The following is a 25,950-nucleotide window of genomic DNA, read 5'->3' as shown; positions in this document are numbered from 1 at the left end:
GTTTGGGGGTTTTTTTTTTTGTCTTTTTTTTTTTTTTTAAACTTTTTCTACTTTTGGGATTTAAAAAAAAATGACATGAAAAAGTAATGAAACAAGGGTAATGTGCATAGGCAGATCCATGGGAGTAGTGGACACAGAGACACCCCAGCCCTGCCTTCCCTTCCCCCAGCTCAACCTGTACAGTTGATAGTTACCGTTCCGATTCATTACTTTTCTGTACCAATGGTAAATATCACACTTCACCCTTTCTGATTATTGGGTCCGCCTCTGGTAATGTGCATAATAGTCACAGGCTCATTTTAAATAGGCTTTCATTTCCCCCTTTCCCCTCCCTACCCCCCCCAGTTGATAAAATAACCCTTTCCAGCCCAAAAATCTGAAAAGTGCCCTTCATGATAGACCTATTCTAAGCAGCTTTTATACTTTGTTTTGAAAAATCACCATACAAACATAAAAAGACAACATAAAACAAAAAGCCATGAAAAAAAAAAATAAAACCTGTCATTAGCATGTGACACTGACCAAAAATAGCCCATACTGTTTCCTGAACAGTTCACAAGGACTTCTGCAGTTTCATATTCGATATTGGACAGAGGTACTAAAAAGGGCTGCCAGTCTGATCGGTTAAAGCTGGATTCTTCATCAAGCCCAGGACTGGAAAGGGTTACCATTATTTTTTATTTTTCCTTTAGTGCTGATGATTGTTATTTCCATTTTGTTTCTCTTGTTTCCTAGATGGACTCCCCGCTGAGAAGATCACCTGGAAGAAGAGTATTCAAAGGTGTCGGGCTTCCAATAACTCTGCCGTCGTCGGTGCTGGGGGGTCCCCAAAGGCTGCTGGAGTACTGAGGCACCCCACCCCACAGCAGGTCGCTGCTCCCCTTGCCCCCCAGGCAGGGAGTGTTCCAGTGGCCGGCGTCGCTGCGCACCAAGCCGTGGGAGCTGCTGGAGGAGCCCAGGCGCGTCTGGTTGGTTCCAGTGTTGGACTGCCAGCTGGAGGTGGGCGGCAGTGGCTGGCCTTGTGCTAAGAAGCGATTGACTTCTTCTTCTCCAGCAAACTCGGCCAGGATGGTAGTGTTTCCCAGGACACACCTGGGGACAAAAACAAAAGATGTGGTGACATGTAACAAGGGGCGTAAAGGGCATTTCGGAAATGGATGTGAGGAGATGGCTGTAAATCCATCTCCCCCAAGCTGATTCTGAATGAAGATCTATGCCACATCTGCTCACTTTTAGCAATCCCAGTCTCTCGAACAAAGACTTCTCTGTCCTATTTTCTATTTACCTTTCCACATCCACTGGCAAACACACAAAGCCATGTGTGTGTGGGGACCACCTTGTTTAACTAACGTGCATCACAGGGGGCTGTACTCTAGTTAGGCATAAAGCTACAATCGCACCAGCATTACCAGGAACAAATGACACCAATAACGACATATTTATTATAACACATTTTAAAAAACTACTCCCTTCACATTAATTCCAGGCTGGATGAGGCTTTGAGCAACCTGGTCTAGTGGAAGGTGTCCCTGCTGATGGCAGGGGGGTTGGAACTGGATGATCTTTAAGGTCCCTTCCAACCCAAACCATTCTATGATTCTATGATGATTCTATGATAATGTGTCATCCTACATTATATTCTAGTATTTAAATTCTGCAACAGATTCAATCATTTGCTGTGTATTTTAAAAATCAATCAACAAGGAAAATAAGTCTTTTTTTTTTTTTAAATCTCCCAAATATATCAGCAGAATAAAATTCAGACACCTTGCACCTCAGGATGCCTAGAGCCACCACACTCCATGGTAACTTTTTAGTTACAGCAAAGGCTGAAATGCTGTTTCTAAGTCTGTGCTCGAGCACCTGATAACACTGCCTCCTGTCCCTGCTTTTAATTTTGCAGAACTGTTGTAGCTTTTATTATTTCTGAGCACTGGGCAGTGGGACCTGTAGTAATGATGATGCTTTGCTTTACTAAGAAGAGAAAATACAAAATATAGATCCAACGATGCATCATATAACGTAGAAAAAGCAAGCTCCAGGCCACGAGGTGCATAATCCCTCCTCCCATTTTAAATAATCTCAGAAGACCTAGAAACTCAGAAAGATTAGAGAATCCTCCTTTTTCACGTGTAACAAGCAAGCATGCTCTCATAACTTTAAAGGTCTTATACCGTCATGATGTTTAACATTAACTCCTCAATGTAAAGTTCAACTCCCCTGCGTCTAATGCTTATTCCCTGCTTTTATTTAAAAATATACTTGAAACCAACTGGCTGTGTTGGGAACACATTTCCAACATGTGTACTCTGAAAATTGATTTGTACTTCAACACAACTCACCATTCATCCTGCAAAGTTAAAGGATTTCTCTTTCCCCCCAACCCTGTTTCCTGAAACCTCACTTTTCTTTAGCAGTATGTTTAAAATTAATTTCCTTTATGTTTGACAAGAATAACTGCGTGACTAGTGCAATGGATGCATAATTCTTCCAAGAACCTAGCTTTTATTTTCTTCTAGAATTTATTTTGCAACCTAAGATTGTTTAAAAGAGAACGAAAGGTAAATCTACCTGGTACTGTCTGCCTAAACCTCCAGGTTTTCTGTATGAGTTCAGTCTCCCCACTGCAGGGTGTGTGACTCTGAACACGGACACTAACAACCACACTCTTGTTGGGATGCAAACGCGTTTGTACCGGTTGTTCTCCTGCACTGCCTGACCCCAGCCTCTGGGTTGGAGCCATCAACCAGCTGGGTTTGTGCAAATGCTCCTTGCTGAAAATCACCTCTTCAGAATTTCTACCTGTCCTAAACATGTAAGTGAAGAGATTCAAACATAGCCTTCGAAAACTACACGTTCTTCATAAAATTTTAAATTAATTTTCAAAAAGTATTTAATCACTGTTGCTCCTAATTTACATAGGAAAAAACCACACCCCCTACAACCAGAGATGGAGAGTGTGAGCAAGCTGTTCTCATGTCAGATCAGATGGCATCTGAGACTGTTGGCTCTACAATGTATTTTCCAGTGATCAACTCCACTTAAACATTTATCTGCGACACAGGCGGGGCCTGATACCTCTGGGAACTCTCACACTGTCCTGTTGGCTTCCACAAATCCCATTGTATTTTTACTGTTGTCACCCTGCCAGCAAACCAACACATATATAGCTCGACCCTTTTCATTCAGAAAGGTCTGTCCTGTCCTTGCAGCAGCATAACTACAGTTGTGCCCCAACTTATTAAAAAACCAATTTAAACAGAGGCCTTCTAGATCACTGATAATGTGAGGACATTGTCACATATGTATTTAAAAGCAGCACTTATCCTTAAACTCACATATTAATTTTGCCTTTGGCATTATTTCTTTTACCTGATGCCCACACCTAAACTGATGTAATTAAGATGGGTCGACAAGTTTTCATCTTCTGTTGTTCCAAATGTTGCTTTGTAATATTTAATTAAGGAATGGTCAACAGTTTAAAAAGTCATTAATATAATTATTATTACAACAATTTCTGTTAATCAAGTTCATATTGGGAAAGTAGTTGCAACTTTACATGTGGAGTAACCATTGCTCCTAAATCTCTACACATGGGGAAGGTGATTAGACCAGTACAGCTAGCTCCAAACCATGTTTCTGCTGTGACCAGTATTCTTCATTATACTTGTGCTGTAATTTGTTGATAAAGGAAATTGCTTTCCAACTCTAAGCATCTAAGTATTCTTTAGAAACATCACTCTCTACATTCTCAATCCACCCCAACGTCACTGATTCTATCACTCAAATTCTCCAGCTCTTGCACAGCATGCCAATTAATCTTTAAAACACCTAAAAAGGACTTTAAAACTCCTAAAAAGCACAGTTTGTTGCCATACATTTCTTTCAATTTCTTTCACAACCTCACATGACCTCTTGTTTAGTAGTCTATGAGTATCAAGCCTCCAATTATTTTTTCTCTCTCTCATTAGGTAATTTCCAAAATCAGATTAAACTAACTAGTGATCAGTTCTGAGTCCTAACAAATAAACGCCTAAGAAAATAGTTTCTGAGACAAAACTGGCTTAGTAACACAGGAAAAAGAGAACAGAAACATACATATGCAGAGACTTTTGGGCCTTGGCTGCTTCTTCCTTGGAACTGTATCGGACCACAGCATTCCCTTGTGTCAGGTTCAAGTGGAATGTTATTAGAGGGCCATGTTGCAAACACAGTGTCCGCAGTGTGGAACCATCAATCTGGTAACAGGGAAGAGAAGGAAAGGTTATCTGTATTTTTTTTTATTTTACTTTAAATGCTCGTTAATGAAACAAATTTTAAAAGCTAAAAAATATGTACAAGTGAAAGGAAAAAAAAAAAAGGTTTTCTTCCATAAGAAGAATTCAATTATAGAATTAAGACTGTCTTCATTGAGTGGGACATCCTCTCTTTTTAAGAGTTCTTCACAGTCCAGTGCACAAGATTTCCCAATTTATGTGGTACAAATTATGTTTATCATTAGAAGTCCACAGAAGCCCAGGAATAAGTCAAAGGAAAAATATATTGTTCATAAATACTACTAAGTTTTCCCCAAGGTTAATTTGCATGTCGACATTCAAAGTTTTGTGGCTTGTGTTCTTCCTTGTGAATGACATTACGTGGAGTATGAGAGGATTTGACAGACTTAGGAGAAAACAAATAAAAAAAAAACCCCAAAAGATAGGAAAAGCAGATTTTACATCTCTGTATCTGCTTTAAAATGTCATTTGCACTTACACATACATAAATGGTGCACAATGAATGACTAATTACAGTCTTAAAAGTTCATACTTGATTGGACAGCTCTTTGAAAACTTACAAATTCCCTGTAGAAAACAGATGCTTGTAATAAATGCAGAATTATTTTCCCTTCAAATGAACCAAATGACAGAGGTTGATAAATGCTCATCTTATCATCTCTTAAAAGTGATGAGTCTTTGTTGATAACTAATTATGTACAATTTCATTTACCTGGGGTGTGAGGTTTCGAAGAACCAGCCAGCTGCTTGTTCTCCCTGAGCTGTCAGTACTCCACGCAGAACCTACAATGCAAACACCACAACAAAACATTTTATCATGGTGTGGGGAGGGTATTGTAAGAAGAAAACTCATCTGGAATCACAGCACACTGGAAAGTGTAACTGCTACTGAAAACAAACCCTACAGCAGCTCCCTCATGTCTTGATTTATTGTCTCCTTAGAATGAAGAGTTGCAGAATGAAAACCTGCTTTTGTTACATTTAAAAGATCTGTGGCATTTTTCACATTCCCACAATAACTATTAGAAAACTAGCAGGTGTGACACTGCAACAAAGTGTATCTTCACCTTACATTAGAATTAATCTGGAAGACACATTTTAAAAGCAATTCAGATGTCCAAGCTCAGCTTGCTGCTTGCTATTAAAGATTTTTATAACGCTGTAGCGTTCTGCTATCTTGCCAGTCCCAAATCAATGTATATGACTTATTCAAAACAGATATTTCTGCACTGACAATGTTCTGATTAAAGATACAAGGACTTAACCAACAAAACCTGCTTTTCCAACTCCAGCCTAGTGTCCTACAATGAGAAACTGTACAAGCTTGATATTGATGAGGGGCATTTAAGAAACCACAGTACTTCTGTAGTCACATGTGTGAGCACACTCAGATCCAGAGAGAACCCTGGCACCAGCAATATCTGCCCACCAGGTGGGGTTTCAGTGAAGAAAACAGATACAAAACAAAGGGCAAGAAGAAGGAGGAACATGTAACTCCTAACTCAGTCAAAGCAGATGAATAAAAGAGTCAGCTTTATAAAATAGGTGCGATACTTTTGAAGCTGACAATACTTCACAAATAAACATCATATATATATATATATATATATATACATCCAGATCCATGGTTTCTCATCTTTGTATTTAAAAAAACAATGACATCTAAAAAAAGAGCCTGCATGAAAAAATTAAGCCATTCTCTGAGGGCCCTGCAATGCCATCAGGTTCTAAATGCTTCACATCCATGCTCCAAAAATGTGCTCCATATTAAATTCCATGGGCTGATTCACTCATCTTGAAGCCTCACAGGCAGTCGTAGATCATACCACAAAACAAGAAACATGTTTAGAAGACATTTTTAGAAATTAAGGAAATGGAAAAATATCCTAGTTGGAGTAAAATTATTTGGCAATTCCTACATAAAATTACTTATATGACCATCTGAAAGAAGACAGTTTCATTTTTAGAACTTATCCTAACTAAAATAAACAGACACGAGCTTCATCCCCAAAGCAGACACACACTACTTGTATTAAACCTCGAGTTTCTGGAGCCTGACGCAGAGCTATGGGGTGCCTCACTATTGTAACACAGAATAAAAGCAAACAATTATAAAAAGAAGGCACTGTGGTGTTATAAAACACAGAAGTACCGGAGGAGTAAGAGCTGGTCCAGCCCAGGGGACTGGCACCCCACGTCGATGATGGCTTGGTGTTTGTTAAGCCTGGAGGTGGTCTCGTAGGAGCAGTAGTGTTTCTGGGTACCTTCCATAGTTCATGGGATAGAGAGGCTTGTGTGTGAGAGATGGGGCCAGAGGACCACGTAGACTTGATGTCTGACAATTTACCTGCAAGAGAAAAAAACCCCACATTTGTATATTTTTAGTTAGCAACAACTGTTAAACCAAGTAGGATGGGTAATCATCAAGCTGCTGCATGGACTGCATTCTTCCAACTTTTCAGGAGAGAAAAGAATAGTATTCTGTATCATTCAGTGATAGAAATCCTGTATCCTTTGAACCTACTTACACTAGTATTGACATTTTCAAATAATTTTGAGTTTAATGAATCTCCCAAAACCTGCTACATGTACACTTCCCTTTCTAAAAATCTCCTACTATTTCACTTTCTCATAAAAGAAGATACATGAAAAAAAGACCAGAAAATAGGCTTAAGTATTTGAAATCTAATTTCATCAAAATTATAATGAAACACTTCAAGATTGTCTTCTCTCTCAAAGGTTTAATAGAACTTAACCACTTTTTCTTACGTAACTCATTCTATTATAAAGTAAGCAGTATATCCACATGTTCTTCTGATATATTATTAAAACTCCCAAGTTCAAAGACAAAAACTGTATTTCTGAATATTAAAAGTAACAGATACTCTTTTTTCCATGTGTCTTTGAGAGAAATTAAGTCTACAGAAGATTAGACCATATCACAACCTGTCACTCTGCAACTTTTTATTGTTCAGTTTGTTATTTCCCAAATCAATTTTTAAACTTACTACTGTTCCTGCCAAATCAGAGTTTTATAAAATAATACAAAACCCAAGAATAACGAATACAGTTCAGGAGTCAGAGCGGCAGATGAAATTGATTCAAATTACAGATACCAAAACAAACCCCTTTATTCACTTTTAGACTTACACATCCCTGACTTTCTCCCTTGTACCATCATATGTTGAGACATCAGTCTTCTTGTCCTAGCACAGTCCCACCGTTACTAACATCAGCAGCACATGTTTGAGTGGAATGAACTGAAATGGTCACATCACCACATCTTCTGCCAGAGCAAGTGATATGGTGATTACGCTGCCTTAATGCTTTGATGTTGATTGCAGACAGTAAGAAAATACTTGGTCTGACAAAGTCCAAGATGCAAAAGTCTTGTGAGTTGTTTTTTTTTTTAAATCAGATCTGAACTGGCAGATTAAGCTAATATTGAACCATTCTTTGCATCACGCAACCATTGAGGTTTTTTTATCAGTCCTAAAGCCAAATGTACCAGTCACCAAATCACAGCCTCAGTTATAAACACACACACTCCCCACATTGCCTCTATTTATCATTTAACTCAATGACTTTATACTGAATCGTAACAATTCAGAGTGAAAGGGCAACCACTCTCCCATCTTCTTGCAAACTGCAGCAACAAAAATAACGTGACAGTGATGCTGAAGACATTAACAAGGGTAAAATGGTGGGAGGAAAGGGAGAAAGTCTGAGTTTTGGAACTTGGAGCAGCTCAGCCTGTGATGTGGCACAATACACGCACTTCACCATAGGTTAGATCTTGCTATGTCACTACTTCTCATGGGGTTAACACAAAAGTTAAATGACACTGCAAAAAAAACCAAACCCCCAAACAAATAAAAAAAGCACATAAAGCACAAATGCATGGCAGATAAAAGAAAAGCAAGCCACTCCTTTCTTTTCCTTTCACTAGAGTAAAACACTTCAAGCAAACCCTTTTTGTTTTGCACTCTGCAGTATGACCTGGAGGTTGCACCTTCCTTTATTCAAAGAAGTGTAAGGTTTTCATTGATTAGAAATGAAAATGCCAATACAATCCATACAACAGCCTGAATGCATTTTTATAACAAGACAAATCGGATATTTAGGGAGCCAGTTAGCAATCAAAGTTTCCATGATTCGCAGAGAGAGATGCTCCAGAATTTATAGCTCATTAAAAAGAATGGGGTAATTATTTAGGCCATCTACAAGCTCAGCCATATAGGGGAGCATCAGGCTTTGGCTTGACTATTAAAAGACATTAAAGAGCCCCAAACCCAACTGCTCCAGAGCCATGCAGAGCACCTCCCTGAGGTACTCCTAAACTTTCTCCTGTGCTGAAGATGGTTCACTTTTAACAGTGAGTTTATTAACAAAAATTTTGTATTGGCTCTTACTGGAAGGGCCTAATAGGGGTGTTTCTACTGAGGTCCTACACAATATTCCTCAGAGTCTGAATGGAAATAATCATTACGAGATCTTGATGCCAATATGGAGCGACAGCACGTGGCACCAAGTGGAATAAATACATTTTTCCTTAGCACAATTCCAGGCATGCCATCCAACACTCACCACTGAAGAGCTGCCAGGAGAGATATCTACCTGGCACAGCACTAAAAATGTGCTTCTGTCTATAGTAGCACTACTGTAATAACTGGGAAAACACTTTCTAGGGCCTTTTCTCAGAATGCAGAAGGATGCAAAGGTAGAAAGGCCATTTTTCGTACCTGCAATGCTAGGTGCGGATGCAATGCTGCTGAAAGAGCTACTGTAGCCGGAGGCACTAAGCGGCCAGGCACTCGATGAAGGCAGCGTGGCATTCTGAGATGATGTTGGGGATGACCCTGCAGAACCAGCAGAGAAGCAGCTAAGAAAGATGGGCATAATGATGTTTGGTGTGACATAAGCAAATCTGTTAAGTGCAAATACAAACCATGCAAGGCATTTTCCTTAATCAGCTTGGTCTCTGAAGTCTAGGAATGAAATGTTATAGAAAGCATGATAAAGTGAAGCAGAAGTCTTTAGTAGAAAATAAAGGAAAGCTGGCATAGCAGCAAATGTACTAGCACCTGTGCAGAAGATAAATTCTGCTTTTCCTTTAAGATACGTGACTCGCAAAAAAAATCAGTGTTAAACTGTTTAGTCTGAAGAAACAGGCTTCATTTATAAAGGTGCTCTGCCAGCTAACTTAAGCAATGGCAATTGTAGATGAGCAGAGATGTATATGACAAACTAACCTCTTACCATGGGTGATTTGTCCTAAATTACTCGACCTAAGCACTTCTCTTACATCCCAATACCCACAAACTTCTTTAGATTTTTGCAGACTTCCAGTAAAGCAAGGATATACTTTAGCAATCTCTTCTCAAACTGATAAAGTTAAATGAAATAGCCTGAAACCATCTGGGTAAATCATTTACAATCTGAGGAGCTATCTAAGCATACATACAATTTCCTTACTGGCAGCAAATGAAAGAAACTGAACAGAAAGTAAAATATCTTCATCATAAAGACCAGAAGAGTTGGAAGTATTCTCTCTAGCCACCACCAAAATTAAGCGTGTATCTTAGGTGACTTATCATTCCTGACACAGACAGATGGACTGTGATACTGAAACATCTTTAACTGACTCATAAAAACAGGTGAGTTCTTTGGAGAAGAGCGCTGTACTGAGGTAGAAGGGAGAAAGTAAAAGGATAATCTCATCCCTCACAGCTGAATAAAAAACACCAGCTATATTTTCAACCTGAACAGAAACCAACCAAACTTTACCTTATCCAGCCTCACTGTGCTCCAAAGGACACCAATACAGACATCAGTCTCAAGCAAAGAACTCTGTATCGAGGCCTTCTCTGGAAATTATCTATTCCCCAGGCAGGAAGGAGTGAGGGAATTATATCAGATTCAAAGGCCCATGTGCCCATAAGAGCTGAAACTGTTCCTGATTCCACAGGCTGAGACTTTCAGCTCATCGTAGCTGACCCTGCAAAGCTTCATTAGCAAACAGGGTAAAGCAACAATCATAGAATCATAGAATGGTTTGGGTTGGTAGGGACCTTAAATATCATCTAGTTCCAACCCCCCTGCCATCAGCAGGGACACCTTCCACTAGACCAGGTTGCTCAAAGCCTCATCCAACCTGGCCTGGAACACTTCCAGGGAGGGGGCATCCACAACTTCCTTGGGCAACCTGTTCCAGTGTCTCACCACCCTCACAGTGAAGAACTTCTTCCTAATATTTAATCTAAACCTCCCCTCTTTAACCCAAAAGCTTCAAAAAGCTTTAACCCCAAAGCTCAGGTTTGGTCTGTTTCTAAGCACACAGGGCAAGGACAGTGTACACTGCAGCCTGGTCCTCTAAATGGAGATCAGCTTCTTTAATACAACCCGTACACTTCCAGCTGCAATATTCAAGCACAGACTCCTCTTGGCAGCGTGTCATGAAAGCCCTAATCTCACATGGAGGGCTACTGACAATAACAGATAATTTGACCTGGAAGCAAACACCTAGGTTATATGAGCATAAAGAAACAAATTCAGCAACTGCAGTTTTTATTAAAATTATATTTAACAAGCTAAAAAACTATATTAAAATCATAGTTAACAAGCTAAAAAGCTAATGAGGAAAGAAAGCATACATGGACCCCAACAGTCACTGCTTTTCAGAAGGTTTTGACTCTCAAGGGCCTGTTTACTTCTGCAAAGATCATCTATCCCGACCCTCTCTAACTAGAGTAATTATTTCTTCATTCCACAGACAGATTATACACCAGCAGAGCTAATGTATACTTCCCTTCTATAAAGAAGGAAGACCTATAGTAGGTATCTTCTAACTTACAGGTACAGATCTGTAGGGTCAGGCTTTTGACCTAAAGGGAGTCTTTCTTGAGGGCACCGTACCTGAACTGTGACCAAATTATGTCTTTATACTTTTCTGTTTGTAACTTCAAACCATCCAGGCTGCCTGCCCCTTGAAGTACATTTGGGTCATTACAAGATAATTCAGCATTACTAATGCACACAAATACTTTATGTTTCAGTTTAAATAAAGATTGCGTTCTGGTAAGAGACAACTAAAACCATTCAAGACAGTGAAAATCCCTGTCTTCTTTCCCTCACATTTCACATCCCTACAAGTTCAGAGCTGGAAACTCATTTAAAGGATAGTTCTGATTTACAATCTACGCAGATATCACAGATCTAACTACTGGAACAAAATCCACATTTTTAATCCTGACAGGTTCTTCCTGACAACCTGATTATACCACTCCTGTGCACAACAGTGTGCTCTAAGAGAGTGCAGATAACTGGCCTGTTTCAGCATGCTGATCACAATTAAACCAAGGCACCTTTCCATTGATCCTTGATCCATTTTCAGTAAATCTAGTTAACAAGAAGCACAGTCCCAACAGTTTATTGTTTTGGAGAATACACCCTTTTAATTCTGGAGTAAGCACTGCCAAGACAAAAGGAATGGAAACAGCACCGGGAAATAGGAGTTTACTAGTCAATTCCCTATTTTGTCTTTTCTTTGATGGTTTTGGGGATAAAACAGCTCTAATTTATTTTGCTGACTCATCTTCCAACAAAGCTACAATTAATTAGTGTGACAGAAGCCTGCTGTCTCAGCAACAACTGTGGAACTTATGTATTGTCTTCTGAGTATACATACAAAGTGTATGTAAGAGGTTGGTCAGTATGGAGAGCAAAATCTTGTTCAAAACAAAAGTGTTACAGGTCACAAATCCTTCCAGTGACCACAGAAGTTTATATTGCTTTTCACAGCCTTTTCCAATATAAAAATATTTACATTCCCATGGAAAAACAGAAACTTTAGTCCCATATGTATTTTCTGGATTTTCAGTGGAAGTTCAGAGCAGAAGCATTATTAGATTAGAATTACATGCGAAAATATACTACATCCATAATATATGAAGTCAACTTTTTGGGAAAGAAAAAGAAAATACACAGAGATGTGAAAGTAATTTGTATGTTTACCTCCGCTCTTGAGAAGATAGCGATTAACATCCTGGATTGTGGTGTTTATGGTAGGCCCAGTTGGAACACTTCCAGGAGTAACATCAGGGTCATTTTCAGGATCAATATTTTGCAGTCCTTTCCATGGCACTCCTGGATGAAACTCTGTTTCAAATACAATAAAAACAAGATTATATAAAGTCCTAACTCTCCAAAGTTCCTGTGTATCAGAAGGCATGAAGATTCAATAAATAAAACCAACAATAGGTTTTAAGGACATCAGTTTAACACGAATGCTTTGTACTTTGTTACCTGGTGGCCAGTTTATGCTGGAGCCATTGGAAAGTTTATCACTATCGGTTTTGGCACGTGACCAGCTGTGAGGAACAGCTAAGGGTGGGCTGGCAGGCGATTCACTGTTTTGAATCAGATCATAGCGGCCATAAGAGTCATCAATGGAGGACTTTCCTGGAGGACCAATACTTAAACCTCCAGGTATAGCACCTGTAATGAATGAAATGGAAAGGCTTTGTTTAGGAGTGGGACTAATTTTGGGTATGGAATTTCATCAGTCCCTCTATTTTTTAATTTTTTTTCTTTCTGTATTACAAAGATAACAAGAAAATTAAAATGCAAACACAGTAAGCAAGGCTTAATAGCCTCTGAAGCCTTGCTAGGAATTACAGTTGTGAGACACATCACTGGTACAATCTAGACACTCAAGTTAAAGAAATTCACATTACATGACTGCCAAAAAGAGACTAAGCAATTCAAATCATTACACTGATGTTAAACAGGAATTTCCTGAGACAGGATACTAAGGAGTATCACTGCAGGCAAGCCCTCTTCTCATCCTTCTCTAGGTATTCACTGCCAATGGGATGGATGATTTGAAATGGCCATTCTCATGTTCCTACAAACTATCAAACACCAATTTGGCACAAGCAGCACAGCTACTTGCAGAATAAAAAACTATCATAAAAGAAATGATCCATGCTGCTCATAATAAAATCCAGGATACAATGAAGTTAACAGAGCACCATGTCCTAAAAGAATAAACTTGGTACAGGAAATAAAGGAATAAACGACTCAGGATATTGGGGGTGTTAGGGATAAAGGTGTTCAAACAGATTAGCAATCACTTCTGGAAAAATATGGAGTTTGTGCTCCTAGCTCCCAGGGTGGGTGGGTAATGATGTAATCCACCGTGCCTTTGTACAGGACTGGCTGTGAAAGGCTGAGGATACTGGAAGAACTGTGGGAAAAAGCCAATGTAAAGTTTTTTTGGATTGAAGGTATGCAGACCTGGAGTAAGGGGAAGCTTGTGGGACTTGTTTTGCCAACACCAATGGCTTGTTTTACTTGAACTCCCATGTTCTGAGCGACAAAATTCCGCAAATGAAAAAACCCATTCCTACACTGCATGTATGAAGTGATAGCTGCAAGAACTTCAACGCATTGTTGAATGTGACTGAAGAAATAATTTTAAAATATTGCAGTCTCAAGGGGTGCTCTGTACCAACCATTTATAAGCACTTACCAAAAACAGTAATGCAAGAAAAAAAAACCCCAACACAACTGCAATACGACTCGTGTCTCAAAAAGCCAGGCTGACACAAAGAACGTACCGTGCTTGCTGGAGTTCTGGTCAAGCGAAGAAGCAGCACTAGACAGATTATCCATTGAGTTGGGGTGTGTCCACTGAGGAAGGCGAGACTGGGACTGAGAAGTGTCCTTCACTGACAAACCACCAGTAATGTCCATGTTATTTACATTCATGTTCGGGTTCAGTCCAGCTAAGGGGAAACAGCTCATTAGATATCCATAAGATACTCGAGGATTAAAAGGTGTGTTTAAAAATGCAGCTAAAGAAATTACTAAACATTGATTTTCAGACCTGTATACGTATGTGCAGTAATTTACCATGATGAACGTTTTCAACCTGCTGTCAAGAACTTTTGCTTTTATGGGAACATCAATATAACTCCTATGAATTCAGAAAACATTAAAACTTTGATAAAAGGAAAAAGGAAAAAAGATGTAGGGGTAATATTTTAAAGCTGTCAGTATTTCTCCTTGCAGTCTCTTCACTTGTCTCAGAAAAGACATTCTGGAAGAATGCACTGGAATGCAACATTTAAAACAGTGAAGAATTTGCAGCATTGCATTGCTAAGCCAAAATATTCCTAACCTCTCACCAGCACACCCCCGTGATGTCTGCCATTTTATTTTGCACACTATTTTAAAAATCACCAACAAAGTAACTAATTAAAAGGTCATCTAAACAGCTACTATTCATCAAAGCAGCTATTGCACTATTCAGGCATATATTTTTGTATACACAGAACAAAATCACTCAGGTTGTATTCAAGGAATAATTCTGACATGCTTCTGTGACATGAAACTGGTTCCTTTTTGCTATATAATCCTGAATGTTATCAGATCACAGGAAGCTGAGATATGATAATAACCTCATAAACTAAGGCCTTTAATTCATAAATTCTTTTGCTCCTTCCCTGCTACAGTGGCTCACACCAGCAGTCAAAATTACCTTCTTAACTGCTGCATGGCAGATAAAGCTTGGCAATTCTATTGTACACAGCATAAAGAAAGTCACAAAGACATTAAATTAATTCTTTTATGTCATAAATGAAATCTGTAGTATACATAAAACTATCACAGAAAACAGGTCTGAAAGGTTGTTCTGTTCATCCTGTCTCAAGGTCGAATTGATTATTTTGACAACAATCATATTTGACAGATCTGTGTCTAACCTACCACAAAATGACCAGTAAAGAAGATTTCAGAAACTTCCCAGATTATTCCAGTACTCTACTTCACTTAAAGAAAATAAGTGACCCTTAATGTTTATCTAGATCTCCTTTTATGCAACACAAGTTTACTACCGCTTGCATTAGCCACATGCAAGGAAACTTATTTGAAGCCATCTTTTAAATTTTTGAAGATTCCTGCATGTCTCTTAAGTCTTCTCTTTAGACTAAAGTAAGCAGAGGATTTTATTTTTTCCTTAGCAGTCATAAAACATTTAATCATCTGCACAACACTCTGCATTCCTTCAAACTGATCTGTATCTTTCCAGAAATACATTGACCAAAATTGATATCTTACCCGTGCCGATTACAGTGGGAAGATAACTTTGCATGACTTCCAGATTATATTCCTTGTTTATCAATACAACATTTGTGTATTTTACAAAATGATGCTCTTAATATATAGAGTCCATAAATAGCAACATACACAGGTAGTTAATTAAGCAAATCTTCTGGTATTTTTAGGCAGAGCACAGGTGAGCAAATACAGCCTACCTGAACAGCTACCAGAGGGGCACGGAGTACCATGACTTTGTTTAGGTGTTTCAACGTTATTTAATGAACACAGCTTTTGTATGTCTGTATTTATTATATTGGAAAGCAAAATATTTAGATGCAGAAATAATGAAACAGACTCCCTCTGCTTTTTTCATATGAAACTGCTTTAACAAAGGACACTTACCAAGAGGGTAAGGAGCAAAGGTGTTCGGTGAAGACTGCTGCTCTTTGGTCTGCAGGTCAGGTAGGCTGGGAGCCTGGGGATGGGGTGAAAAGCTGTCCATGGCTGATTTGCCTGCAGAGGGGTGCAAAGACAGATGTGGAGGGGGAGGCTGCTGCTTCATAAGCAGGGCCTGGGCCAGCTGGCGCTGGTGCTGCTGGATCTGCTGCTGCATGTTATTGATTGTACGTGCAACCTGGCGAGAAAAAGAATCAACAAATGCTCCAGTGAACAAAAAGGTACTAGATTTTTTTTCTCTACAGTGCAATAAAACAATAGATCTCTTCACAAATAAAAAACAACTGTATTAAGGGTTGAACAGCTTTCCTTCAATAACTGAATGCTGTGAAACAGCGTTATCACTCCAGCACTCTTTCCAGTACTCAAGCCATGCACTACACTGCTGTTTCTAAGGATGCTTTAGCAGCTTCAGTATAACATAGTACAAGCTCTTTAAGCTACTGAAACAAAACTCGAGCGGAGAGATTGAACTGGCGAGCAAACCTACTTGCTGCTCCTGTTGTCTCATGGGTCCGGAAACGTTACGCTGAGCCTGTAACATCTGCTGCTGGATTTGTAAACGTTGGTATGCCTACAGGACAGAAAGGAGAGGTCAGAGGCCATGACATATACAACAAGCCAAATGCACATGCTTGAACTGCAACTGCTCTGGTACCTTGTAAAATAGAGAAGACAGAAACACTGGAGTTTTCTGGAAACAGTCAATGAAGCAAAAGTAACAAATCTGTTATAAATCTATTTTATAATACATTTGTTTAAGTCCAGTGTTAGTTCGTTTGTTTTTAAACCAAACACATCAATAAAAAATCTGATGAGTTAAGTTTGTAAGCAATACATGGTTGTGAAAGATAGGAACTTACGTTTTTCTTCTGAAAAAGTTGTAACACAAAGCAAAAATTAAAATAGATGTTTATAGTATTATACAAATAGGATAAATACCAATAGTTATTTTTGTTTTGGCCATTTTAGTTCTGACAACACTTTGTATTTAATCAGTTGGGCTGCTTTATTCCAGAAAAATTACACCATTTTAATGTGGTTAACTGGGCAGTAAAGTTTTTTTCCAAGCTGTTGCTCTGGAACACATGAATTAAAATCCAAAGGAGTTCTGTACAGATACTTTTCAAGTAGCTGGGTGCTGTTCAGTTATTACCACGGCATGAGATCAATGCTGTGCTCCTCAAAACTAGGAAATGGATAATAATATCAAACGTTGTTACTAATAAAAGAGTTTGATGAGCACATTGAGAACAGCAACTAAGCTAGTTTGTCACCCTCAATTTTATGTTTAACCCTAGCAAATGCTGACTTACTGCTAGCTGTATCACTTTTAAAAATATTCTTAAAATCCAGTTAAATATTTTCACACAAACACACACACACACATACATGTAAAATTTGCAAATATAGCAAAAGTACAAAACTTTTCAAAAACAAGTAGCTCTTCTCACATGACGTGTTTAATATACGTTCCATTAATTACAGGAAATTTACCCCACACTTTATTATTTAGTGAGGCAACTGAAGGAAGTTCTCCAGGTAACTCAAGTGACCAGCACTGCTGAGATTTCTCTCTTGTTATGTTGTGACACAAACCTCCCAGTTGGTCAATCAGTTGCATATGTTGGCAGATAATACACAGATCAGTGCTGGTTGAGAATATTCTATGTTACTCATAACAGTACAAAGTCAACTGACTTTTTAGTTCCTCTGATCAGCTGTAAAGGATAATTATTCCACAAATGACTATTTATAAAGCCTGAAGCAAAAAACATTATTTTGTTTCTTTAAAAAGAAACTCTACCAAAAAAATCAGCATCTGATTGTTTTAAAGATCTGTCATGTCCATTTAAAAATTTAGTTAGCCATTCTTTTATTTTTCCTTCATGCCTTCAATTCTGATTTAGAACTTATTTGCCATGTCTTTTAACTTACCAGCTGCAGCTGATAGAGCTGGTTCAACATCGTCATATGCTGAGGATTATTAATTGGCGAGGTTAACTGTGCAGGGCTGAGACCAATGTTTTTTGCTGCAAACTGCAAAAGCTGTGCTTGAACCTAAGAAAGAGCAGTGTATTGAACATGAAACATTTACTTTTAACACTGTCAACTGTGTAAGCCATTCATAGGAGTCACAAGACACCAGCTGGAAAATATTACTATTACCAGAAGTAGAACCACGAACTATCAAAAAATTAACAAGAGGCTCTAATACAAATCTTAATAACCGTCCTCAAACATCCATTCATAGAAAAGGAGCTGAGAACAAACTCCTCAGCTCTCTACAAACACTACTTATCGCAAAAAGGAACAGGAGAGTGTGCCTACGTAGATAATGCACAGAATATACATCTGATCTGTGTAACTGGCCAGTAAATAAACCAACACAGACACAGAGGCTGCAAAGCCTCAGGAACATATGAAGAGGAGAGTATGTATGGAAGAGTTCCAGGGAAAGGGACAACCCATGAGTGGAAGTGTTGCCTGACCTGAGGGGATAGAAACTGAGGCACTTGAGCACGAAGACTAGGCTGGGATGAATTAAGAGGTTGCACTGGCGGTTGCTGCGGCTGTTGCATGGTCCTGGCTTGTGCTGCTCCGCTATTGCCAAACATACCCAGATTGCCACTCGGTATCTACAGCAGGACAAGAATTGGCATTTAAAGATATCACTCACCATATAAACAGAAAGTTACTTATCTGTGCAGTCTTTATCCTCACAGATCACAACAGGTTCAGATAAAGAAACCAGTACACACTGTACTGCCCATCAGGTTTAGAATCAGGCACAGCAAAGATCGCCATGTCCCAACATTCCAAACCTCCAAAACTCTGTACTGATGCCTGGACGAAAGGTAGCTGAAGATCGCTTTTATAAGGATGCATAACCTTAGAGGGTCACAAGATGAACAATGAAAAGTACTCGCCAAAAATATTTGTATTTGTGTAGCAAGGGACAGGAGAACGGAGTCATTAAACTCACAGCATCCCAATCTTTAAATTATCTAGGTAGTTTTTATACTTAAGTCATTTTACAAAACTACTGATAATGGACACGCTATTAGTGCAGTCTACGCTTTGGAAAGATATGCTTGATAGGCTGTAAGTGCTGGACAAATACTGCCTTTAGAAAACTAACTTTAAAAGAACATATGTAATAAAAGTCATCACAGAACATAAAGAATTTTTCTGTGTTGTTATTTCTTATCATTGCTAGAACTTCACATGGCAAAAATAACCTTTTCATAATCAACAGTAGTTTACAGCCTCTGAGTCTTGTGTTTATCAATTTTCCTCTCTATCTCTTTTCTTTTTCTTTCCCCTTCGGTTCGTTCTACCCAGGGGCCAAAGCATCCCTGTTGCCACAACGCTCTATCTGACCACAGGTGCTGGAAGCACAGCTCCTTTCTCACCACCTGTCAAAGCTACGAGCTGTCTTGACACTTATAGCAGGAATAAAAAAGCCCCCATCACTTCTCACCCATCTCATCACTGAATAATTATGCCAGTCAGGAAAGATGAATTAGAGCCATGTCTCTGCCTTAGAGCCTGTGACAATCAGCAACGCCTCAAAAAAAGAAACCTCACATCAATCAAGGCAGAGCTACACCAGGGTTCAGTGGTATAAATCCAGAACACTGCAGGCTCTTCTCAATGGATGCGTGTAATTAGCAGGCTAATTACAACTAAGCAGTTGTTTTATGTCCTATAATGTGAAACGTTTTAATAGCAGATAGTTTCTCCACTGGTATTTCACACAAACAAAGATGTTACATGCACTGTGGGTTTAAACCACCTTTTCCCCCAGGAAAGCGAGAGTCCAGGAGAGCTGAAATTCAGCTTGGGATTTCCCCCACAGCCTTACCTGTCTAGAAGAATTCAAGTTTTGCATGCCCAGCCCTGAGGCAATCCCGCCCAGGGTCTGATTAGGGAGTGCACTGTTTGAAAGGGGGAGCTTCAGGCTTGGTGAAGGCAAAAATGGTGAAGGAGTGGGCTCTTCCACTAGGCCGCCATCCTGATTGGAGAAAGAAAGGGTGAGCTGCGTGCGGGGCCCAGGAGTGGACAGCGCGCAGAACAGTGACCCGTGGAAATAGAAAAGGGCATGGATGAATAAAAATATAGATATATTTTAAAAAAAAAAAATGAATAACAGGGAATGAAAAGTATGGAGTGGAGGGAGAAGAAAGAGAGAAACAGGGTTAAGGTGCTGTTTTTCTTTCCTTTGTTTCACTTAATCCACAAATGTACAACCACTGTCACCCGCCTCTCCAGAAGGAAAGGAGGGATTCCAGCAATGGCAGAGCTATCATGTGGCTATTTCCTCCTCCACCAGATTGAAAGGTGGAAAGGGAAGAGACCCAGCATCTTTCAGGGAAGTTTTCTCTTAGTTTGCTAAACCCCCAGCAGTGGAGCACGGACACAACAGCCCGCTTTTGCTAATCCAGATCTTGGGAAAGGCCAGTTCAGCCTATTTGATATCAGTCTGCGTTTGGTTCCACATCACAGCTCTGCTCTTAAAAAAGCATTTTTGCATTAATGCCCTTTCCTGAGACACATGAGCCTCTTTTAATATTCACACACAGTTATTATTATCCACTATGAAACATTACACTCTAACGCACCCAACAAACACAAAAATACTTAAAAACAATAATGATGTTGTTGTCTGTGTAGCCTTCCTAGGAGACCGATTACAACGCTGCCTCAACATCCCCCAGGAGGAGGCAGATTTTAGCGAGACATGAGGAGCCCGTCTGAGATTCGGGCTATAAGGACCCATGGCTGGACATGGATGTGACTCACAGAAGGCAGCCCCCCAGGAGGGGAAAACAGCACGTCAGAAAAGAAAATAAATCAAATCATATAATCCCAAATCAAACAGGTAGATATCTAGCTGGTATTACAGTGGGGTACCAAGTTCTAGCCCAAACTGTGCTTTGATGTCTGGGAAGCCTGCAGCAAACATGGTCAAATAACACTGTGTACAAAGCAGAGCTCCACAACAGCCAGAGTGAAAAATCTTTAATTTGCAATGTGCTGGACTGGCGCTTTTCAGGCAGTAAATTCATTGCAAAGAAAGGCTTTTAAATAGGTGAGGAGATAGGTTATTTCAACCAATAAATTCAATGCCCCAGAAGATTGTAAGAAACTGATAAACCTCCTTTGTTAAAAAAGCAGCCCAGTCTGCCAACCAGATACCCAAACAAATGACCTAGTGCAGCAAGCACGCTCAGTAAATTTTATGTTCTAAGTTAATCCTGAAAAATGCATTTTCAACAGCTCTCCTTTGATGCAAGAAAAAGTTTCTGTACTATCAGGCAAAGTGACACTTGACATGCTATCTGACTGTCCTGAGGGGGACACTGACATTTTCTAATGATATCCCGAAGGCCTTTCAGCTCAAGATATTTTACATTCTACTGGACATCAGTCACACTCCACAAACAACTGCAGCTTGCATGACAGTAACAGGTTCAAGGATTCCTCCTCAGATCACAGACATATGTTTACAATTCTACCCTTCCCCCTTTAAAGTGAAAATCATTTCAAGCTCCGTGCGTGCTCTCTCCTTCAGATGCCATTGTTTGCTATGTGAACAGACCTCCTGGCCATGAAAGACCAATGCAATCCCTCCCTGCCTCCCAAATTTATTCAAGTCTTGTCTCACTGACACTATTTTTTCTCATTTTGGCAACAGGCAGTGCCAGGGACAGTGGAAGACAAGCTGCACTGGAGACTGAGGCATCTAATTACCAGAACAGGCGGACTCATGCTGTAATGCCACCTTCATTAGTGTTTTCCTTGGCTGAACTGCAACAAACGTCTTCTGCAGCAAGTTTATAACACGTTGTTCACATTAACTTTGTTCTGGGTTTTGGGTATTTTTGTTTTGGTTTGGTTTTGGGGGGTTTTTTGTTTTTGGTTTTGTTTTTAAATTTGAATTTCTTGTGAGGTGCCAACTGTGCTGCACAAATCTGTGCTCTGTAAGTGGAGCTGAAATCAATTCATTTCACATAAAGTATTTCAGTCGGTCGACATAAAGTACTCATCAGTCATTCTCACTCTAGACCAGGTGATACCTTTCCTGCTGTTCTGCTGACAATGGTTTGTGTCCCATTATTGTTCAGGCTCCTTTATGTAATAATTGTTTCCTGAAGAATAATCTTTTCTACCTAACCTTTCCTCTTCAGTATTTTCCTTAGAAATTTACGTTACATTTCTCCCTTATGCTAATTAATTAAATAAATTCCCTACATCTTAATAGTCAAAATCATGCTCAATCCAGCACTGCATTTAACTTTTTGGAAGGGACTTGACAAAACTGTAAAATCCTGCCAGTAACAGTATTTCCTTCTTTATTTCTTTTCTATTATCCAACACAAAGCACCACACTGGTGCTCCACAACACATTACTTCTAGGATTTCAGAAAGTCTCTCACAATAGTCTCATGTAACAAATACAACAGAGTGCAAGTGGCACAACTCAAAGATTTTTTCTTAGCCCTGTGAAGTATGGACAACTTAGCAGAGAATTCCTGGATACTTTGGGGGTCACCTGCCACTTCATGAATCAAAATGTCCCAACAGACAGATGCAAGACTGATGAATTTGCCAGAGGTTTTTATAAGAAGTCAGTTACAGAACTAGTTAGTAGAAAATACACATTAACAACTCCTTAAAACACAAAAAAAACCCTTTTCCAAAAGAGGAGGTTAAAGTAATAAAATCTCACCTCAAAATAGGTTCTTCTCAATCTGACAGGAGTTAGGTATAGGCAAAACAAACCTGAAGGAAATGCAATACTCCAGGAAGTGCAATACTCCAGGAAGTACTCATCATTGGTATTTTTAGTTTTGAAAACACAAGAATATGAAATAGGTTTCAAAATTTGGAAACTCAAAAAAAGAAACAATCATTGGATCATAGCAAGCAGAGATGGAGGAAAGAAGAAGACTTTAAAAGCCAACCCTAAAATTCTAGGGATCATCATCTAATAGCAAGGCCTACAAAAGTGTTTCTGCATAACGAGTAAAGTATCCCACTCATTATCCCAAAGACAAAAAGCAACCACACTCCCGGGACAACTAGGATCAGAGTGTGAAGGATGAGATTGAAAAAAACCCAACAAACACTATGTTCAAATTAGAAAGAAGGAAAAGCATAGTCAGAATATTTTTGGAAGAACACAATTGCAGCCAACAGGCATCAAGACTTGTAGAACTGGATTTCTCACTAGTAGATAAGAAGAGCTGATCAGCAAAAAAGACAGTAATGAAAAGGAGACGATCTGTTAGGTGAGAATTTCAGAGTCTTCTACATGCACAAAAATTTTGAATAAAGTTTGGAAGCAGCATCAGGGCAAAGGAAGACAGGACTCTTTGCTGGTAATATGGGAGAAAGCATAAAAAAAGAAAGACAGAGGAGAGCAGGAGGGACAAGCAGCCTGGCATGGAGCTAACTGAAGCCTCACAGCAGGCCAGCCCGGGCTAACGCCAAAGCAGGCTGATGTTACCTCTCTTCAGAAGGCTGACCTGACTTTTGATCACGTACTTCTAATACAACAGTCCACAGCTCAACACTTGTATCTGACTGTGCTAAAAAATGAAGTGATGTCTCTGCGTGGTTCAAACTTTTCAATTACAGGGTGGTCAGCGCCAATCAGCAAACCCCCGCATTCTTTTTTGAGCTTAGAAGAACATTCAATAGGCACAGTGAGAATACACAATAGGCACAGTGAGAATACACAATAGGCACAGTGAGAATACACACCAAACTTGAGTCCCAGTACTCAGGAGTGGTACCCAAGCCAAACCTCTGCACTTTAAGAAAAGATCCTTCGAAGCACTCTGGGCTTATTTCCAGTATTTTTAGGATGCTTTCAGGAAAATCTTACATGCTTTTCTTACAAATTTGGTGGCTCCAGAAGAAATCAGGCAACTTCTCAAGCAAACCTGATACCTAAGTACAGCATGCTCGCCACCAAGTATAAGATAACATGGTTAAGATCATGTATCAGGGTACTGCTAAGCTGGATCTTTGTTTCCTTGAAGCCATCGGATTTTCTCCTTTCTTCTTTTATGGTGCTATAGGGCAAGATACGATCCTCAAAAATAATACCATTAACGAAGGACTGAGTGCCAAAGATTGACTCAGTGTGACTAATAATAATAATAATAATAATAATAATATAGAATAATAATATCTGCAGCAAATGTTGAGGAACAAGTAAAAGCAAACATGAAAAGGTGATTTTTAGTTGCACAGACCATTACTAATCCAGAGAGAACAGGGAGTTCAGTGGGTCCAGAAGCAAATATAAAGGCTGGATATTCTCTCTCCTCAAATGCGTAAGGTTAAAAAAAAAGACCTAAGTGCTGGCTTTACCTGTCAGAGCAAATGTAGGAAAAAAATAATGGAGACTCAACTCAGGTGAGCAGAGAGGCTGAGAGAATCAGCTGAGAAAGAGTGGTAGCAATGAGCTGACTAACCCAGCTTACAATTTCATGAAGAGGAACCTTGTATAATTTATTGAATACTCAGCAAAGCTAAGCAAAAAGATAATGACTTGGTAAGACAGCAAGTAACAGCAGGAACGCTGGCTGGAGTGCTTTGTGCAGCTCTGCAGAGAGCGTGTTCTCCCACCAGGGATGACCTGAGCAGTAAGAGAGATTGCTCCAGGTTCATGCTCTGAAATAGTACCTCAAAGGGCAAAAAGGTTTTTGAGAAGTTGCTCTAGTAGCGTGAGCTGTAAATCTGGAAAGAATGTAGTTGGAAAAAGATTTTCTATTCTTAGAGAGGAAACTATATTTGTTTAATTCACTTAGCAAGTTGCTCAACACTCTGATAGCTAGCAAATACAGTTTGGGAGTATTTCCTCTGTGACAGTAAAGTCACTGTGACAGATTATGCCTAGACTGACAGATTTTACTTGCTGTATGAATATTAATGATTTTAGTACTCCCTTCTCAATAGTTATGTTTAACATATGTTTCCATAATTATGCACTATGCTGCACATAATGCACTTCTCTCCAGCAATAATTTTACCGCTTCAAGATATTGTTATCCTAGAAAAGAAAAGGTTAACTGGCATGCATGCATTAATTTTGTGACCTTCATCAGGAGAGAGATCTTTCAATTAACATATTCATTAACATTTGCCATAAACAAATAGATTTGCCATCGTTAAGAATGAACTTTACATGGCAGGAAGAGAAAAAGAAGGAAGAAGAGCCAGGTTGAGGCTTACATGCAGGAAACACACAATCAGTTTAGTCTGGTTTAGGGAACAACAACATAATGGGCACCACATCATTCTGATATAAGTAAGGAGCCCAGAAAGATCTAATGTTGTTATTCCCCCAAAAGGAGAAAAGCAGTTTTCTAATATATAATCTCTGGAGGAAACTGCCATGACACCAGATTACGTGGCACTGTGGCAGCATTTGAACTATCACAAAAACTTTTGGTATGTAAGGACCCTCTAAGGCAAACTTTTCCTTATTAATAGAAATATGCTAATTTTTCCTTATTAATATAAATAACCCATAATTATGGAAGATACATTTTTGTTTAATCAAATTAACTTGTTTACAGTTTGCATCGTACCAGCATAAAAACTGAGCAAACTGTTCAGACTGTGATGACAGCAGAAACAAGTAATAGTTGTCATTAAAAGGTCAGTATTTATCAGATGTCCTAACAGAGCGCCACACTAATTTTCATAGCACGACACCTGGGAACCTGTCACAACACAAACACTATAGTTAAAGCTACAAGAAAACACAGGGTGGAGAACTGGAAAGATAATAGTTATTCAGGGTTAGTAAAGTTTTTAATACAGTCTGTGTTAACAAGACTAGATATTGTTACTGTCTTATATCCTGGAAACAGCTTATGTAAAACAAATTGGTTTCAGCACAGTTTGTGAAAAGCACAGATTTCTGCATTCAGAAACCACCAACCCTCATTTTTATTAACATTTCAAATAACCTGTGAAATGAAGAATGGCACCAGAGACTGTTAGTTCCTTATTAGCAATTGTCGAGGGGATTCTGAGGTGATTTGGTGGTCTCTTTGTAGGACTTTGTGTCAGGTTGTCAATCTCATTT

The 25,950-nt window shown here is 39.2% G+C and overlaps 1 protein-coding gene across 1 annotated transcript in view; it reads right to left on the bottom strand.

The window, feature by feature from the left end:
* Positions 1-335: 335 nt before the first annotated feature.
* TNRC6C (trinucleotide repeat containing adaptor 6C) overlaps positions 336-25,950 on the bottom strand; it is a 46,246-nt gene continuing 20,631 nt past the window's right edge. The window contains exons 9-21 of the mRNA XM_029086045.1: positions 19,705-19,854; positions 18,329-18,475; positions 17,775-17,897; positions 16,327-16,410; positions 15,783-16,014; positions 13,898-14,065; positions 12,582-12,773; positions 12,291-12,434; positions 9,020-9,136; positions 6,430-6,624; positions 4,990-5,060; positions 4,099-4,238; positions 336-1,092 (exon numbers count right to left, since the gene is read on the bottom strand). Of these exons, the coding sequence (XP_028941878.1) occupies positions 732-1,092; positions 4,099-4,238; positions 4,990-5,060; positions 6,430-6,624; positions 9,020-9,136; positions 12,291-12,434; positions 12,582-12,773; positions 13,898-14,065; positions 15,783-16,014; positions 16,327-16,410; positions 17,775-17,897; positions 18,329-18,475; positions 19,705-19,854 (2,124 nt within the window). The 3' untranslated portion in view covers positions 336-731. The remainder of the gene's footprint in view (positions 1,093-4,098; positions 4,239-4,989; positions 5,061-6,429; positions 6,625-9,019; positions 9,137-12,290; positions 12,435-12,581; positions 12,774-13,897; positions 14,066-15,782; positions 16,015-16,326; positions 16,411-17,774; positions 17,898-18,328; positions 18,476-19,704; positions 19,855-25,950) is intronic.

Source organism: Antrostomus carolinensis, unplaced genomic scaffold, assembly GCF_000700745.2.
Source record: "Antrostomus carolinensis isolate BGI_N321 unplaced genomic scaffold, ASM70074v2 scaffold33347, whole genome shotgun sequence".
Lineage (NCBI taxonomy): Eukaryota > Metazoa > Chordata > Aves > Caprimulgiformes > Caprimulgidae > Antrostomus > Antrostomus carolinensis.
This window is presented reverse-complemented; position numbering and strand designations above follow the sequence as displayed.